This window comes from Lipotes vexillifer, unplaced genomic scaffold, assembly GCF_000442215.2.
Source record: "Lipotes vexillifer unplaced genomic scaffold, Lipotes_vexillifer_v1.1 scaffold28, whole genome shotgun sequence".
Taxonomy (NCBI): Eukaryota; Metazoa; Chordata; class Mammalia; order Artiodactyla; family Lipotidae; genus Lipotes; species Lipotes vexillifer.
The window spans coordinates 768,031-780,982 of NW_006793929.1; the positions used below are offsets into that span (position 1 = coordinate 768,031).

Below are 12,952 nucleotides of genomic sequence, written 5' to 3' on the forward strand. Positions count from 1 at the left end.
TCCTGGCTTCTCCACATTCTCCACTCATGGATCATCCTGGTTAATGCACTGATAACCTAGTTTTCAACAGAAACATACAGGTTAGATTAATGAGATGTTAAAGAATTGCAACTTTAAAGGAAACTTTCTATTTTTAATATGTTGTACCAAATAGTTGTAAAGAGCAAAAAACCTACAGTAGCTTCTGATTTTCGAAAACAAAGACCAAAATTTTACTGGGGGAGAAAAAGATCTCATACAACCCAAACCCCCAAATCAACCCAACTGAGATTTGACATGACATCTATATTAAATGAAATTCCACACACTGCATTTAACTCAGTTGCTGGAGGACGTTCTCGCAATGTCACGGAAATAACACGTGTCACGGAAGCAGGTTTGAAACCTTTTATTGAACAGGCAAATGCATTGTGCAATAGTGAGGGACACAGATGCCAAGTGGAAAAGTTTAAAAATTAATTTTGGAAAGAGTCTATGAATTGATGAACCCCGCTGTGCTCCTTCCACTCCTTCTTGGAGTAGCTGCCTTCAGGAAAACGGACCGTGTTATAGCTGCTCTTGGAAACGGCATCCCTGTTTTACCATGAATGTCATGCCTAACAGTAAACATGAAATGAGAAGATGGGCTCCACAGGCAGGACAATGGCCAGAGACACAGCTGATCTCAGACGGAGGCGCAGACACACATTCTCCCGGAAGGCCCTCCGAGTTCTGCATCCACGCTTCGTTTGCATTTCCTTCCCTGCCCAAGCCTTCTTTATCCTGGGGATTCTGAAAGACTCACATTCATACCTGTGGGCACAGAACCTCGTTCCTGGCCCTTTTCAATGGTTTTCTTGTCTTCAGGCACCTCTGGCCCAGGCCCTTGGCGATGTGTCCGTCCAACTTGTCTGCCTGGTTTCTTCCTCTTCCCCGAGCTCGCTCTCCCGTAACCTGATGATAAAATCACTCAAGTTTCACAGTTTGTTTGCCTTGATTTAGTGCCAGTTTTAAAGAAAGTGACCCGTCAAGGTGGTGGACATTCTTTACCAGAACACTGTTAACCTATTTTATAATTTGGGGCATGTCGCTCCAAGCTTGTGACTTCTTTCTGGCAAGTTCCATCCAGGATGGCTGGTCTGTGCTAGCATAGCTGGCCCTCTTCAGCTGATGCAATTCTTTCTCCATCATCACTGCCGACTGGGCTGCTGGAGAGAAGACAAAACAAACGGAAATGCGAGAAATGAGTTTGGATTTGCACTTAAGCCTCCTGCACGCCTTTAAACTACAGGTCCAAGGTCTTAACCGTGGTCTCAAACATAAAGCCCGTAAACTTGTAAAGAAAATTTCAGCATGCAATGACTTATGTGCTAAAAAGACTTCAGAGCAGGCTCAAACAGTCCCAGTGATGCAATGAGGTGAGAGAAACTTTCACAATAAAGCTTCCGGAACTCTGTGTGTGAATATTCTTAACACTGCTGAACTGTACACTTAAAAAGGGGTTAAGATGGTGAATTCTGTTATGTGTATTTTACCACAACGAACACTAAATCTAAAAATACTGATACATGCCACAACAAAGATGAACCTAGAAACATTATGCTCAGTGAAAGAAGCCAGATACAAAAGAACACATATTTTATGATGCCATTTATAAGACATGTCCCGAAAGAGGCAAATAGAGAGACAGAAAATAGAGAGCTGGGGGGTGGGAATGGTGAATGACTCTAAATGGGCATGAGGTAGCTTTTTAGGGTGAGGGAAATGTTCTAAAATTGGACCGTGATGGTTGGACAACTCAGTAAATATATACTCACTGAACTGTATGCTTAAAATGGGTGAGTTTTTTGCCATGTAAATGATTATGTCAATAAAAGCTGTTTTTAAAAAATCAACGTGGCAAGTAATTCAGAAAAACAAAACAGAACAAAACATGGCAGGACTGGGCTTCCCTGGTGGCACAGCGGTTGAGAGTCTGCCTGCCGATGCAGGGGACACGGGTTCGTACCCCGGTCCGGGAAGATCCCACATGCCGCGGAGCGGCTGGGCCCGTGAGCCATGGCCGCTGAGCCTGCGCGTCCGGAGCCTGTGCTCCGCAACGGGAGAGGCCACGACAGTGAGAGGCCCACGTACCGCAAAACAAAAACAAAAACAAAAACAAACATGGCAGGACCAAACCCGGAAGTGCATTTCAAAGTGTTCAGTACTATTCTCGGGTTTCATACCCAAGTTCTGATGGGACAAGGAGATCCCTCTTTGCAGCCCCTCCTGGAGGTGGAGCTTTGTCCCCTGCCTCTGGTCCACAGCGGGCTTGGCAGGGGCCATCAGGAAAGACTTGCTGCGGATGAAGTCGGCTTGCTTCACGGACTCCTGTGAGGACGTAAGAAAGACACACGCTGTCCTGTCACCTGAGATTCAGATGGGGACAAACCTAACCAAAGGCAATGAGCCAAGGGGTTTTTCTGCCAACGTGAATCATGCTACTGGCACTTTCTTGGGGGAGCTCTGCTTTGGGTCCTGGCTGCCATCTGGCCTCCAGGATGCTGAAGTCCACTCGTGCAGGCCTCCTGGGCACACACAGGCGTCCTGGCTTCTGCCCTGTCCCCAGCCCTGGCCTCAACCCCAGACGTCAGGCAGCAGGGTTCCATTGGAAAGGCAAAATGAACTGTGTTTGGAAATAGTTTTTGAGAATTTTATGACACTTGCTATGATCATGGATGCCGGGGTCACTGGTGAATATTTGTTTTATGAATTCCCTAAGCCTGCAGGAGGGTTTCCAAGCTTGGGTATGATTGTGGTTTTGGTTAAAATGGAGAGAAGCGGGTTCTACTGCAGGCTCAGGCTCACTTCCCCGCACGGCTGAAATGTGCTTTGGGATTTACCATGGCAACTGGGGGAACACAAAAGCTGTGAGTCTCAGCCTGCTTCTAAGCACAGTCGTTTGGGTTTGGTAACGCTGTTTTCAGTCCGGAGTGTAAAAGGGAGCCCCCGGTTCCAGCCCTGCAGTCCTAGGTGAGGAATAGGGACCCCAGCGGGTGGCCAGCATAGCAGCAAAAGCAGAACTCGGTCATTATTGCAAAATGAGTCGAGATGGAGCTGTTGACATGGTCACCTAGCGTCCAACTGAGAAGTTATTTTAACCCCGGTCCACCTCTCCAGATGCTGAGCTGCGTTGCCAAGGAGGCCGGGAGCACAGGGCTGTCTCCACTGCCTGAGTGATCCACGGCTTCTCTGATGCCCTAGCTGCCCAGCACATGCACAGGGCAGACAGCAGCAGTCATCACAGGCGACGGTCCCTGTAATGACTGTGCAGGACATGAGGCCATCACGGGGTCCCGGGTCCCAGCCCCGCCAGGGGCTCTCCCCTGCGCCCACAGGGACAGGGAATGTTTGCTCTAAGCACCTGGGTTCTCTCGGGCGCCTTGGCTGGCCTTCCTGTGTCAGACTTCAAGGTCCCAGCCCCAGGCTTGTCTTCCTGGATGGATGGCTGCTCCGGGGCCCCTCGCCGCTTCTGTCGCCCGATGGTGATCCAGGGTGGCGCGGGCTGGCCGTCGGTCCCAGGCCCTGCTGCCTTCTCTGTGGGTAAAGACACAAGTTATGCAAAACAATCCTGGCCACCTTCAGCACCCCCCGTGGCTTCTCCCACCCAGAGAGCACGGCACAGGGGCTCTGGGAGACAGTGGCAGGGAAGGAGTCTGGGAGCCTCTCTGGTGACACCAGTACTTTGTTTTCAGGGACTTTATTTTCTCAGTTAAAGACAAATCAAAGAGATTATGCTCCTCCAGTCTGAGCCACAAAGAATCAAATGCAACTGCTCCTATACACACATTTTGAAGTCACCTTCCTCCTACTGGACACCTTAGAGAATGAGATAAGGGTCAGTACATAATAAGGTCAGGTTTCTTTAATATAGGCCTGTCACCCTAGACCAGTACATACTACCCAATACCCGATTTACTTGGGACGTTCTTCTACTCTTTTCTTTTAGAAATTATAAGCACAACCTTCCCTTGTGGAGACTGACACCAAAAGTAAGCCGTGGCTGTTTTCCTTGAGGTTCGGGAGAGAAGAGAAATAACGCCTTTAAAACCAAAACGTTTTGCTGAATTTCCTTCCATGTTCGCAGTGCTTATTTTGGGCAGTAAAACTGTGGGTCATTCCCCCCCTTCCCTTGCTTTTCGACTCTTCTGTATTTTCATATTTTCTATGATGAGAATTTATTATCTTCATCAACAGAAAAAAGAAGGCAGTTTGCTTTTTCCAAGGAAACGGAATGATTAAATAAGTGGTTTCTCACAGGTCTCTGGAAAGCACCCTGAACCCAAGGGTTCCCCATGAGCTGTCCTCTCTGAATATTTGCCAGCCAGCCCACAAAGCAAGTGGACAGTTACCTCCATCCCCACCCGGCTCCTTCCTGCTTCCCGTGTCCACAGGGCAGCCCCGCCAGCAGGTACAGGCCACACCCGGGTCACAGCCACATGCGAGGCCGGCCAGGACGAATCAGCGCCCTCACTCTTTGTGGCCTGACAGATGCCACCCCTTGTTCTGGCTTGTTTAGAATTTTACTCTATTTGGTTTGGCTTCCGCCTCCAGTTCAACATGGAGTCCTCTTCTGCCAGTCCCCTGGTCACCAAGGAGGGGCGAGGGACAGAGCCACCACCCTGCGAGCTTTGGCCTCCCGGCAGGTGGAGAGGAACCTTGGGCTTCACATGCACTGACCTGTCCTTGGCCCCTGCAAATCCTGCTCCGTCTCCTCAACTTACCCCCCTGTCCCCTCCGGCCTCTCAGGCTCTCCCTGGCCTCTGACCACTTCCCCATTGCTTTGCAAAACACTTGGGTCTCCCACAGCTCAAAACAAGAACAACAAAACATCTCCAGGAGCCTCGCCACCCCCTTGGAGCCCCATTCTCGACCCTCCTCTGCCCTCAGCTCCAATGGCTCCTGCCCGTGTCTCTTCAGCTAATCCTGGATCCTGACACAACGTGAGCGCTCCGCTCTCCATCCGCCCAACCACTGGACCATAGATCAGAGGACTCTCCCATCCTCTGGCTACTTTACCGCTGAAGCTCGGATGTGGCCATATAACCCATCCTGGAGGCCTGTCCACCTTGGGCATCCCCTCTGCAGGTCCCTGCTGGACTCTTGCTCCTAAACCTGGAATTTCTCCTTGTTCCCAACCCTCAGCCTTTTTCTCTTCTTCCCCAAATGTTCTCTGTTCCACTCCTGACCTTCAACACTCAGATTTGCTCAGATTGCTTCCAAATGTGTAATCCAGCCCTACATCTATTCTTAGCCAGAGCCCAGCATTTCTACTCCCCGTCCGCCTTCCTTTCTTCCTCCCTCCCATTCATTCATTCGTTCACTCACTGCTTGCTATGGGCAGGATTGTGTTAAATGCTAAGGTGAAAGAATATAAAAAAACCTGTTTCTTCAAAGAGCTCCAAGTCCAGTGGAAGAGACGAAGCAAAAACAAGTCACTCGATGGAAACTGGAAAATGCTACACTTCACAACGTGCTGTGTAGACACAGGGTAACACCGGCGGGTAGGACCTGAGGATGCTGTCTGTGGTTGGGACCTGGAGAAGGAACCTTCTAGGCTGAGCAGAGGGGTAAGGAAAGGCCTCCCAGGTGGAGGGGCAGAAGACAGAACTGCCAGCAGGCCGGCCCAGAGGGGCTGAAACGCAGGCTAGGCCAACTGAGGGGGGCCTTCCTGGCCTTTTTCTTGTCTATAATGGGGAGCCACAGGGCTTTAAACCCTGGGTATACTCTGGAGGCTGCGTGAGGAGTAAGTCTGAGCAGGCGGACAGCGGGCTGGAGGCGGGGGGCGAGTAGGGAGGCTGTGGCCACGGTCCGGGACAGGCTGTGAATCGGATCAGGGCCCTGTGGTCCTTGCCCGCCATGTCCTCCGCCTGCCTTTTGTCTGTGGAAAACTTTTAGCCAAAGAATAAGTTTACTCCGAGAAGTGAGAAAATGCAGAAACAAAGGAAAACAGTCAAAGGAGACGAAATAATAATAGTTGAGTCAGTAAGCAAAGTCAAGGACCTATAGTTCCTCCTCAAGGGCTACAGCTAATATTCTGAGCCGTCTCCTGTGAGCTGTCTTATAGATACTGAAACCCTCACCAGGTGAAAGAAGTTCCATGACACAAGCTGCCACAATTCCAAGAACTGACCTCAAAGACATGGAAACAAACCGACCCTGCAACTAGAGATTAACTGTACCTGAAACAATCAAGATGACGCTGGTCAGACCACTGATGACCAATTTCTCGATGACCGTCAGAGCTGCCTGGGCTGTTTCTGCGTGTAGCCCCTGCGCTCTGTCTGTAACAGCTCTTGCCCCCTGTCAGTGGGGGGGGGGGAGTTGGCCTTGGGACTCCATTCGGCCCCCGACCCCAGGTGCTGGCATCCAAAGTAAAGCAAACTTTCCTTTCCGCCAACCTGGCCTCTTTAATGGCTTTTGAGAGGAGGGCAGCCGGACCCCACTTTCGGTTGCAGGTGGACACTGGCACCAGGATCACCCCCTCACGTCCACCAAGTCGGCACCCGGATGCCGTCTCCTCTATGAAGCCTGTTCTGGTCACCTAGCTGGACGTGCTCTCCCTCCTAATCCTCTGGAACTCTCTTGAGACATTTGCCCCGACACATCTGCCAGCTGACCGTCCACCCCACTGACATACGCTTTCCTTATTATTATTTTTAAAATTTGTTTATTTTATTTATTTATTTTTGGCTGCATTGGGTCTTCGTTGCTGCACGTGGGCTTTCTCTAGCTGTGGCGAGCGGGGGCTGCTCTTCATTGTGGTGCACGGGCTCTAGGCGCGCAGGCTTCAGTAGTTGTGGCTTGCAGGCTCAGTAGTTGTGGCTCACGGGCTTAGTTGCTCCGCGGCACGTGGGATCTTCCCGAACCAGGGCTCGAACCCGTGTTCCCTGCATTGGCAGGCGGATTCTTAACCACTGCGCCACCAGGGAAGCCCTGACATATGCTTCTGGTCATTAGAACTTATTTACTAAACAAACACACGGCAGAGACTACATACCAAGTGCTGTTCTAATATTAGCTTATCTACAATGTAATTTTACGTTTTATTTCTTGTCCAGAGAACCCAGTGATTGCCCAGCGCACAGAAGGCAGGCTGGGCGGCTGTGTATTTTACAGAAAGTCTGCATTTCCCATCCCTCGTTCCAGAGAGTCCTCACAATCTGTCTTTCTGGACTTTTCTTAAAGGGGCCCTTTCACTTCCTCTTAGATCTTTCTTTCATGCTCAGTGGCTGGTCGTGCCCTCTGCTCTCTTTTGGCCCCAGATGTCTGGTCACACGGTCCTCCCAGCAATCCCCAGCACGTGCTGGCCTTTGCTGCACCACAGGGAGACTGGAGAGAGGGCTTCGACTAGGGGTTGAAACTCACTATTTCAGTCAACAAGACATTCTAATGCTTCAGTCAAGACTAAGTGTACTGGAGACAACATTCCATCCTGGGCTTTAAATCAGAGGCAAATGGTGGCTGGCTGTGCGAGGCCAGCGCTCCAGCTGGCTCCCCGGCCTCCGGGGGGGGGGCTCAGTGTCGGGCTCCTGGCACTGTGTCACTCTGACCATGACGGCACTGACATAGCTCTGATGAACTCCTATGCCATGCAGTTGGATGACCCATATGAGCCAAAGAGAGTATTTTACAACTCACTGGAGAAAGTTGTATGGAACAGGGCATAGGCAGCGTTCCTACAGATAGTGGGGAGAGGAGGCTGGGGACCCTGAGGGTGGGACTCTAACAGGGATCTACACCCCCTGTGCAAGCCAGGACACAGCTGGGACTCATCAAGAACACCGTCTCCTCATGGAAACAACCTACGTGTCCATCAACAGATGAACGGATAAAGAAGATGTGGTGTATATACACAACAGAATACTACTCAGCCGTAAGAAAGAATGAAATAATGCCATTTGCAGTGACATGGATGGACCTAGAGGTTATCATACTAAGTGAAGTAAGTCAGAAAGAGAAAGACAAATAACATATGATACTACTTATACGTGGAATCTAAAATATGACACAAATGAACTTATCAACAAAACAGAAACAGACTCACAGACATAGAGAACAGACTTGTGGTTGCGAAGGGGTGGTGGAGGGATGGAGTGGGAGTCTGGGGTTAACAGATGCAAACTATTATATATAGAATGGATAAACAACAAAGTCCTACTGTATAGCAAAGAGGACTACATTCAAAATCCTGTGATAAACCATAATGGAAAAGAATATTAAAAAGAATGTATATAAATGTATAACTGAATCACTCTGTTGTACAGTAGAAATTAACACAACATTGTAAATCAACTATACTTGAAAAAATAACTTAAAAAAAAAAAAAGAACACCGTCTTCTGAGTGAGAGGCAATGAGCTGTACAATGTGAACCACCACCGTTTCTTGCCCTCTGGCTAAGAAAATAAAGCAGATACTCCGCCCTAAGCTAACATACAGTAGGACGGCAGGCTTCTTACACCTCGTAAACATTTGGTAGATGCTGCCGCTTCTGGAGCAGCAATTTTAAAGAGTCTTCTTCCTTTCATAAAGTATCTTTCTTGTTCATAAAAATACACATGCACAGTGTACAAGTTCAGAAAGCAGAAGCAGAAAGAAGGAGAAAAAAGTTCTTCATAAATCAATGCAGCCCAAGAGAGCTATGTTAACACCCTGGCACACAGCTTCGAATCTCTTTTGTTACGTTGTCATCTTAAAAATGCATATCCACGGCTCATTCCCAGCTCTTCTCAGTATGCTCTGTGGATGGAGAGGCCCGAGTTTGCTAAGATTTCTGCTCTGAAGTGCAAGGATTGCCAGCATTCATGACAACGAGCTGAGGCCAGAGCCGTCCCCTGTTTCTGTCTCCCCTCCAGCCCCTCTGCCATCACCCTGGTTTACACGGAGGTGACCGCGTGCCCGGAGAGACACTAAGGGGACCGCTGGGGTGGGGGAAGGGGACCCTGGGGACACGTGGGCCTCACCCACACTGCGGGCTCCCTGTATGAAAGTTGAAGGTTTTTTAAAAAGTATTTATTGATCTACTGTCAGCCTCACCTGATCTATACAAGCTGGCAAAGTCTGCTGTCGCTCTGTATTGGTTCTGGCTGTGAGCCAGGCCGTGCGACGCTACCAGAGAACTTGGGCTTTTAACGCTCACGTGAGCATTTGTAAAGCCGTGCCGAGCATTTTAAGAATGAGAAAGGGTTTCAGGCAGAGAAAGCCCCCATTTTTAATAATTGCGACGCGGCTGTGTCCTAGCTCCACCTCCGAAGGAAACTTACCATTCCTTCCTCTGTTCATCCAACAAACACAGTCAGCCCTCGCCCAGGAATTCTGTATTTGACAATTCAGCTACTCGCTAAAACGTATTTATAACCCCCAAAATCAATAGTCCTGACCCTTCATGGTCATTTGCAGACATGCGCAGAGCGAAGAAAACTTTGAGTCCTGGGATGAACACGTTCCCAGCGGATGTGGAACAAGGGGATGCTTCTTTCATGTTTCTGCTCTCAGGCTGTAAACAAGGGTCCTTTCACAGTGTACTTAGGGTCACATTTTTTGCACTTTTGTGTTTTTTCTTGGTGATTTTACTGTCTAAAATAGCCCCCATATCTACTGAAGTGCTGTCTGGTGCCCCTAAGCACAAGAAGGCAGTGATGTGTGTTATGGAGAAGACACGTGTGTCAGATGAGCTTCGTTCAGGTGTGAGATACTGTTGTTGGCTGGGAGTTGGATGCTCATGAATCAACAGTACATATTAAATAAGCTGTCTTTAAACAAAAACACACATAAAACAAGGTTATGTATCAGTCACTTGAGAAAAATGTTGTGATTGCGTGCTCACAGGAACCTAACCCTTTATTCCCCCTGGAGCGATGGTTCACGACTCGCTAATTCAGTGTTTGCGGTGACTTCACAGAACACAGCTACCGTGAAAAACGAGAATCAACTGTACTGGGTGAGCACAGGCCCCGTGGGAGATGCTGAATCTACAGAGAGGAAGGATGTCTCTAACCCAGTGCACTCCTCCAGCGCAGGCACGCAGGCTCTCCTACCAGAGCCACCAGGGATAGAGAGGTCCTTCCACTGCTGACACGTGGCCACCGTCCAGGAATGAGTTCTAGAGCCCACTGGAAGGGGCACCGAGGGGCCTCCGGGCACTGGTCTCATTCTGTTTCTTGGTCTGGAGTGTGTTCCGTGTCTGAAAATTCATTGAGCAGCACGTGCCCATCTCTGCATGTACATCATTCTCCAAGCAAAAGCAAAAAACCAAAACCAAAACACAAAAGCCACTCTAAGAGAATCACAACTCACGCGGTGCTTGGACAGTGACCTGGAGAAAGATGCAGCTCCCTTCCCATCCTCTTCAGTTCCCTTCGGGCCTCCGCGCACCTGGAGTTCTAGGACCACCTGCCCTGCACCCCCCTGCTCCTGCTTCTCCATTCTCCAACGGCTTCCCCTGAATCCCTCTTCCTGCTTCCATTTACTCTCCTAAATAAGACCACAGATCAGCAAGGGCAGAGAACCTGCCTCTCTAAACTCAGGGGCCAAATGCAGCTCTCTCAGTGAGGAGAGCCACTGCATCTGAGAGTCTCTTTCTCGGCCACCAGGGCAAACCGGTCCTTACCCCTTTCCCTCCTTCTAAGTCAGAAGGCACTGCTGGGATCTCGTCACCCCAGCTCCCCTGAAACCTACCTTCCCTTGACCTGATCTGGATGTGCAGGGCCGGGCATCTGACCACGGGCAGACACCTGTACTGGGGGTGGGGCCCAAGGGTCAGACACTTGGCCAGGCTCTTTGCTTGAGTTCAGGGGCTAAGCCTGGGCCTCAGCATGTGAAGGCTGGCAGACCTTGTCCCAGTGTCCAGCCTGAACCCCACACCTCACGGTGGTGACCAGGAAGCCAGCGGCAGGCTCCAAGGGCGCAGAGTTGTGATGGAGGAGCTTAGATTGAAAGTCCATTTGCTCACGCACCACTGTGTCTGCAATTAAGACCGTCTCCAAGGAGAAGGCCATGACCAAGGTCCTTCTCTGAGTACAGAGACAGCTGGTCTCCATTACCTGCCAGGTGATATAACTGGGACCTTATAAGCATATGGGGATGGAAAGGCCCTGTAATTCGAAAATAACTCTGAGCTCAGCAAAGGAGGAAGAGTAGTGAAACTATTATATTACACGGCATCCTCCTACAATTCAGAATGGAAACAGTCACCCCACCTTGGATTCCTGGTGGCTCTCCAGGATCAGCTGGGATTCTGTCTCGAGTGGAACTCTGTCTCGAGTGGCCACCGAGTGGCCAATCAGTGGAGGGATGGCTCTTGTCCATGGAGTTTGGATCTTCCCTCCTCTATTACACCTCCCCCTCCCAACCCCAGACAGGTAGGGACCTTTCCCCAGTTCATCACTCAAGAAACGTTAACAGCTAAGGGTTACTAGGTCTTGGTTTTCAGAGCCGTATCATATTCATAATGACCCTCACAACTCGCCTTGTGATGTCGAATGCTTTCAATCTCCATTTCAGAGATGGAAACACAGAGTCTCGCTGTGTAGAGGACTTGCTCAGGGTGACACGGCCAGTGTGTCACCAAGGGGGCACTGGACACAGGCCTCTGGATCCCTAACCTTCATTCACTATATCACACACCGTATCATATTAAGGGGAATGACCCCACAACTTTCCCACACGTCATACCCTCCCATCATTGCTTATCATGGAGTGACAAGCAACTGTTACTCACCCTGGCACTACCGAGGCTTGGGGCTGGATAATTCTCTGCTGGGGGGCGCTGGGGGCCTGTCCTGTGCATCGTAGGACGTTTAGCCTCCTCCCACTAGATGCTGGTGGTATCACCCTTCCTCACACTGTAGTTGTGACATTCGACCATGTCTCCAGATACTGCCACGTGTCCTCGGAAGCACACAGCCACCCCCCGTTGCAGAGCATTATAGTGCCGCCTCTCCCCAGCCCCCCGGGTCACATGCCAGGTGCCTCTGGGCAAGTCTCTTGGCCTAAGTTTCACTGTGGTCACTTCAGAACATGGTGTCACCTCTGGGCTGAGTCAGGGTTGTCTCCTGCCTCCTCGAATGCAGGGCATCTGAGCTGGGGGTGGGGGGTCCTTCCCCAGGGGCTGGGGGTCTGGGAAGGAGGGGGTGGGGGACAGGCAGAGCTCTCCTGTGACCGGCGCCTGCCACTGTCCGGGTGGGCTGTGTCCTGGGTGCGTCTGGCAGAGGCCCAAACTGACTCTGAGAGATTCCCACCCATCACCCACCCTCCCCAGCTAGCTCAGCTCCCCTCCACCCACACCGGCTCCTGTCCCCAGAGTCCCTGCGCCCCATCCCTGTCCCGTGGGAGGCCCTCTCGGGATGAGGGAGGCTCCCCTGGTGCCACCCTGTTGAGCTGAGGACTCACAGAACCGCAGCTGTGACCCCTGCAAACGCTCTCTTCCTCTCCCCTCTTAGGACCCCTGTGTACACTCAGGGAGGTGGTGGTGGTCCGTGGCTCCCCCAGTATTCTGCACACGTTCTCTCTGGGGTCTCACATCTACGCAGCGGTGCCTTCAACAGAACCGGGACAGGAGAGTCCATGCCCGCTCGCTGGTCTCCGCCGCCCAGAGGAGGTTTCGGTACCTCCTTAGGGAAGAATGACTTGTACCATGTGAGACTGTATCAAGTTGGCAGTGAAAATGTTCTTGCTGCCCCGTGAGTTACTACTAACCTCATTTTACAAAGGAGGAAGTTAAGACACAGAGGTTGAGAAATTCATTGGCTCCGAATCCCACAGCCCCTGACGGGTGGACTTCGGAGTCAAGCCTCCAAACCAGCCTCTTCAATCTCCCCACCCAGAACCTGCCTGGCTTGCTTCCCAGCCTTGTCCCAGCACCTAGTTACACACACACACACACACACACACACACACACACACACACACACACACACACACGCAGCAGAGGG

At 50.7% G+C, this 12,952-nt stretch overlaps 1 protein-coding gene across 1 annotated transcript in view; it reads right to left on the reverse strand.

Annotated features, from left to right (window-relative positions):
* Positions 1–1,044: 1,044 nt before the first annotated feature.
* The window catches only part of CRACDL (CRACD like), a 46,763-nt gene continuing 34,855 nt past the window's right edge, over positions 1,045–12,952 (reverse strand). Inside the window, exons 8-11 of the mRNA XM_007466895.1 lie at positions 11,834–11,857; positions 3,383–3,546; positions 2,205–2,349; positions 1,045–1,184 (exon numbers count right to left, since the gene is read on the reverse strand). Of these exons, the coding sequence (XP_007466957.1) occupies positions 1,045–1,184; positions 2,205–2,349; positions 3,383–3,546; positions 11,834–11,857 (473 nt within the window). The remainder of the gene's footprint in view (positions 1,185–2,204; positions 2,350–3,382; positions 3,547–11,833; positions 11,858–12,952) is intronic.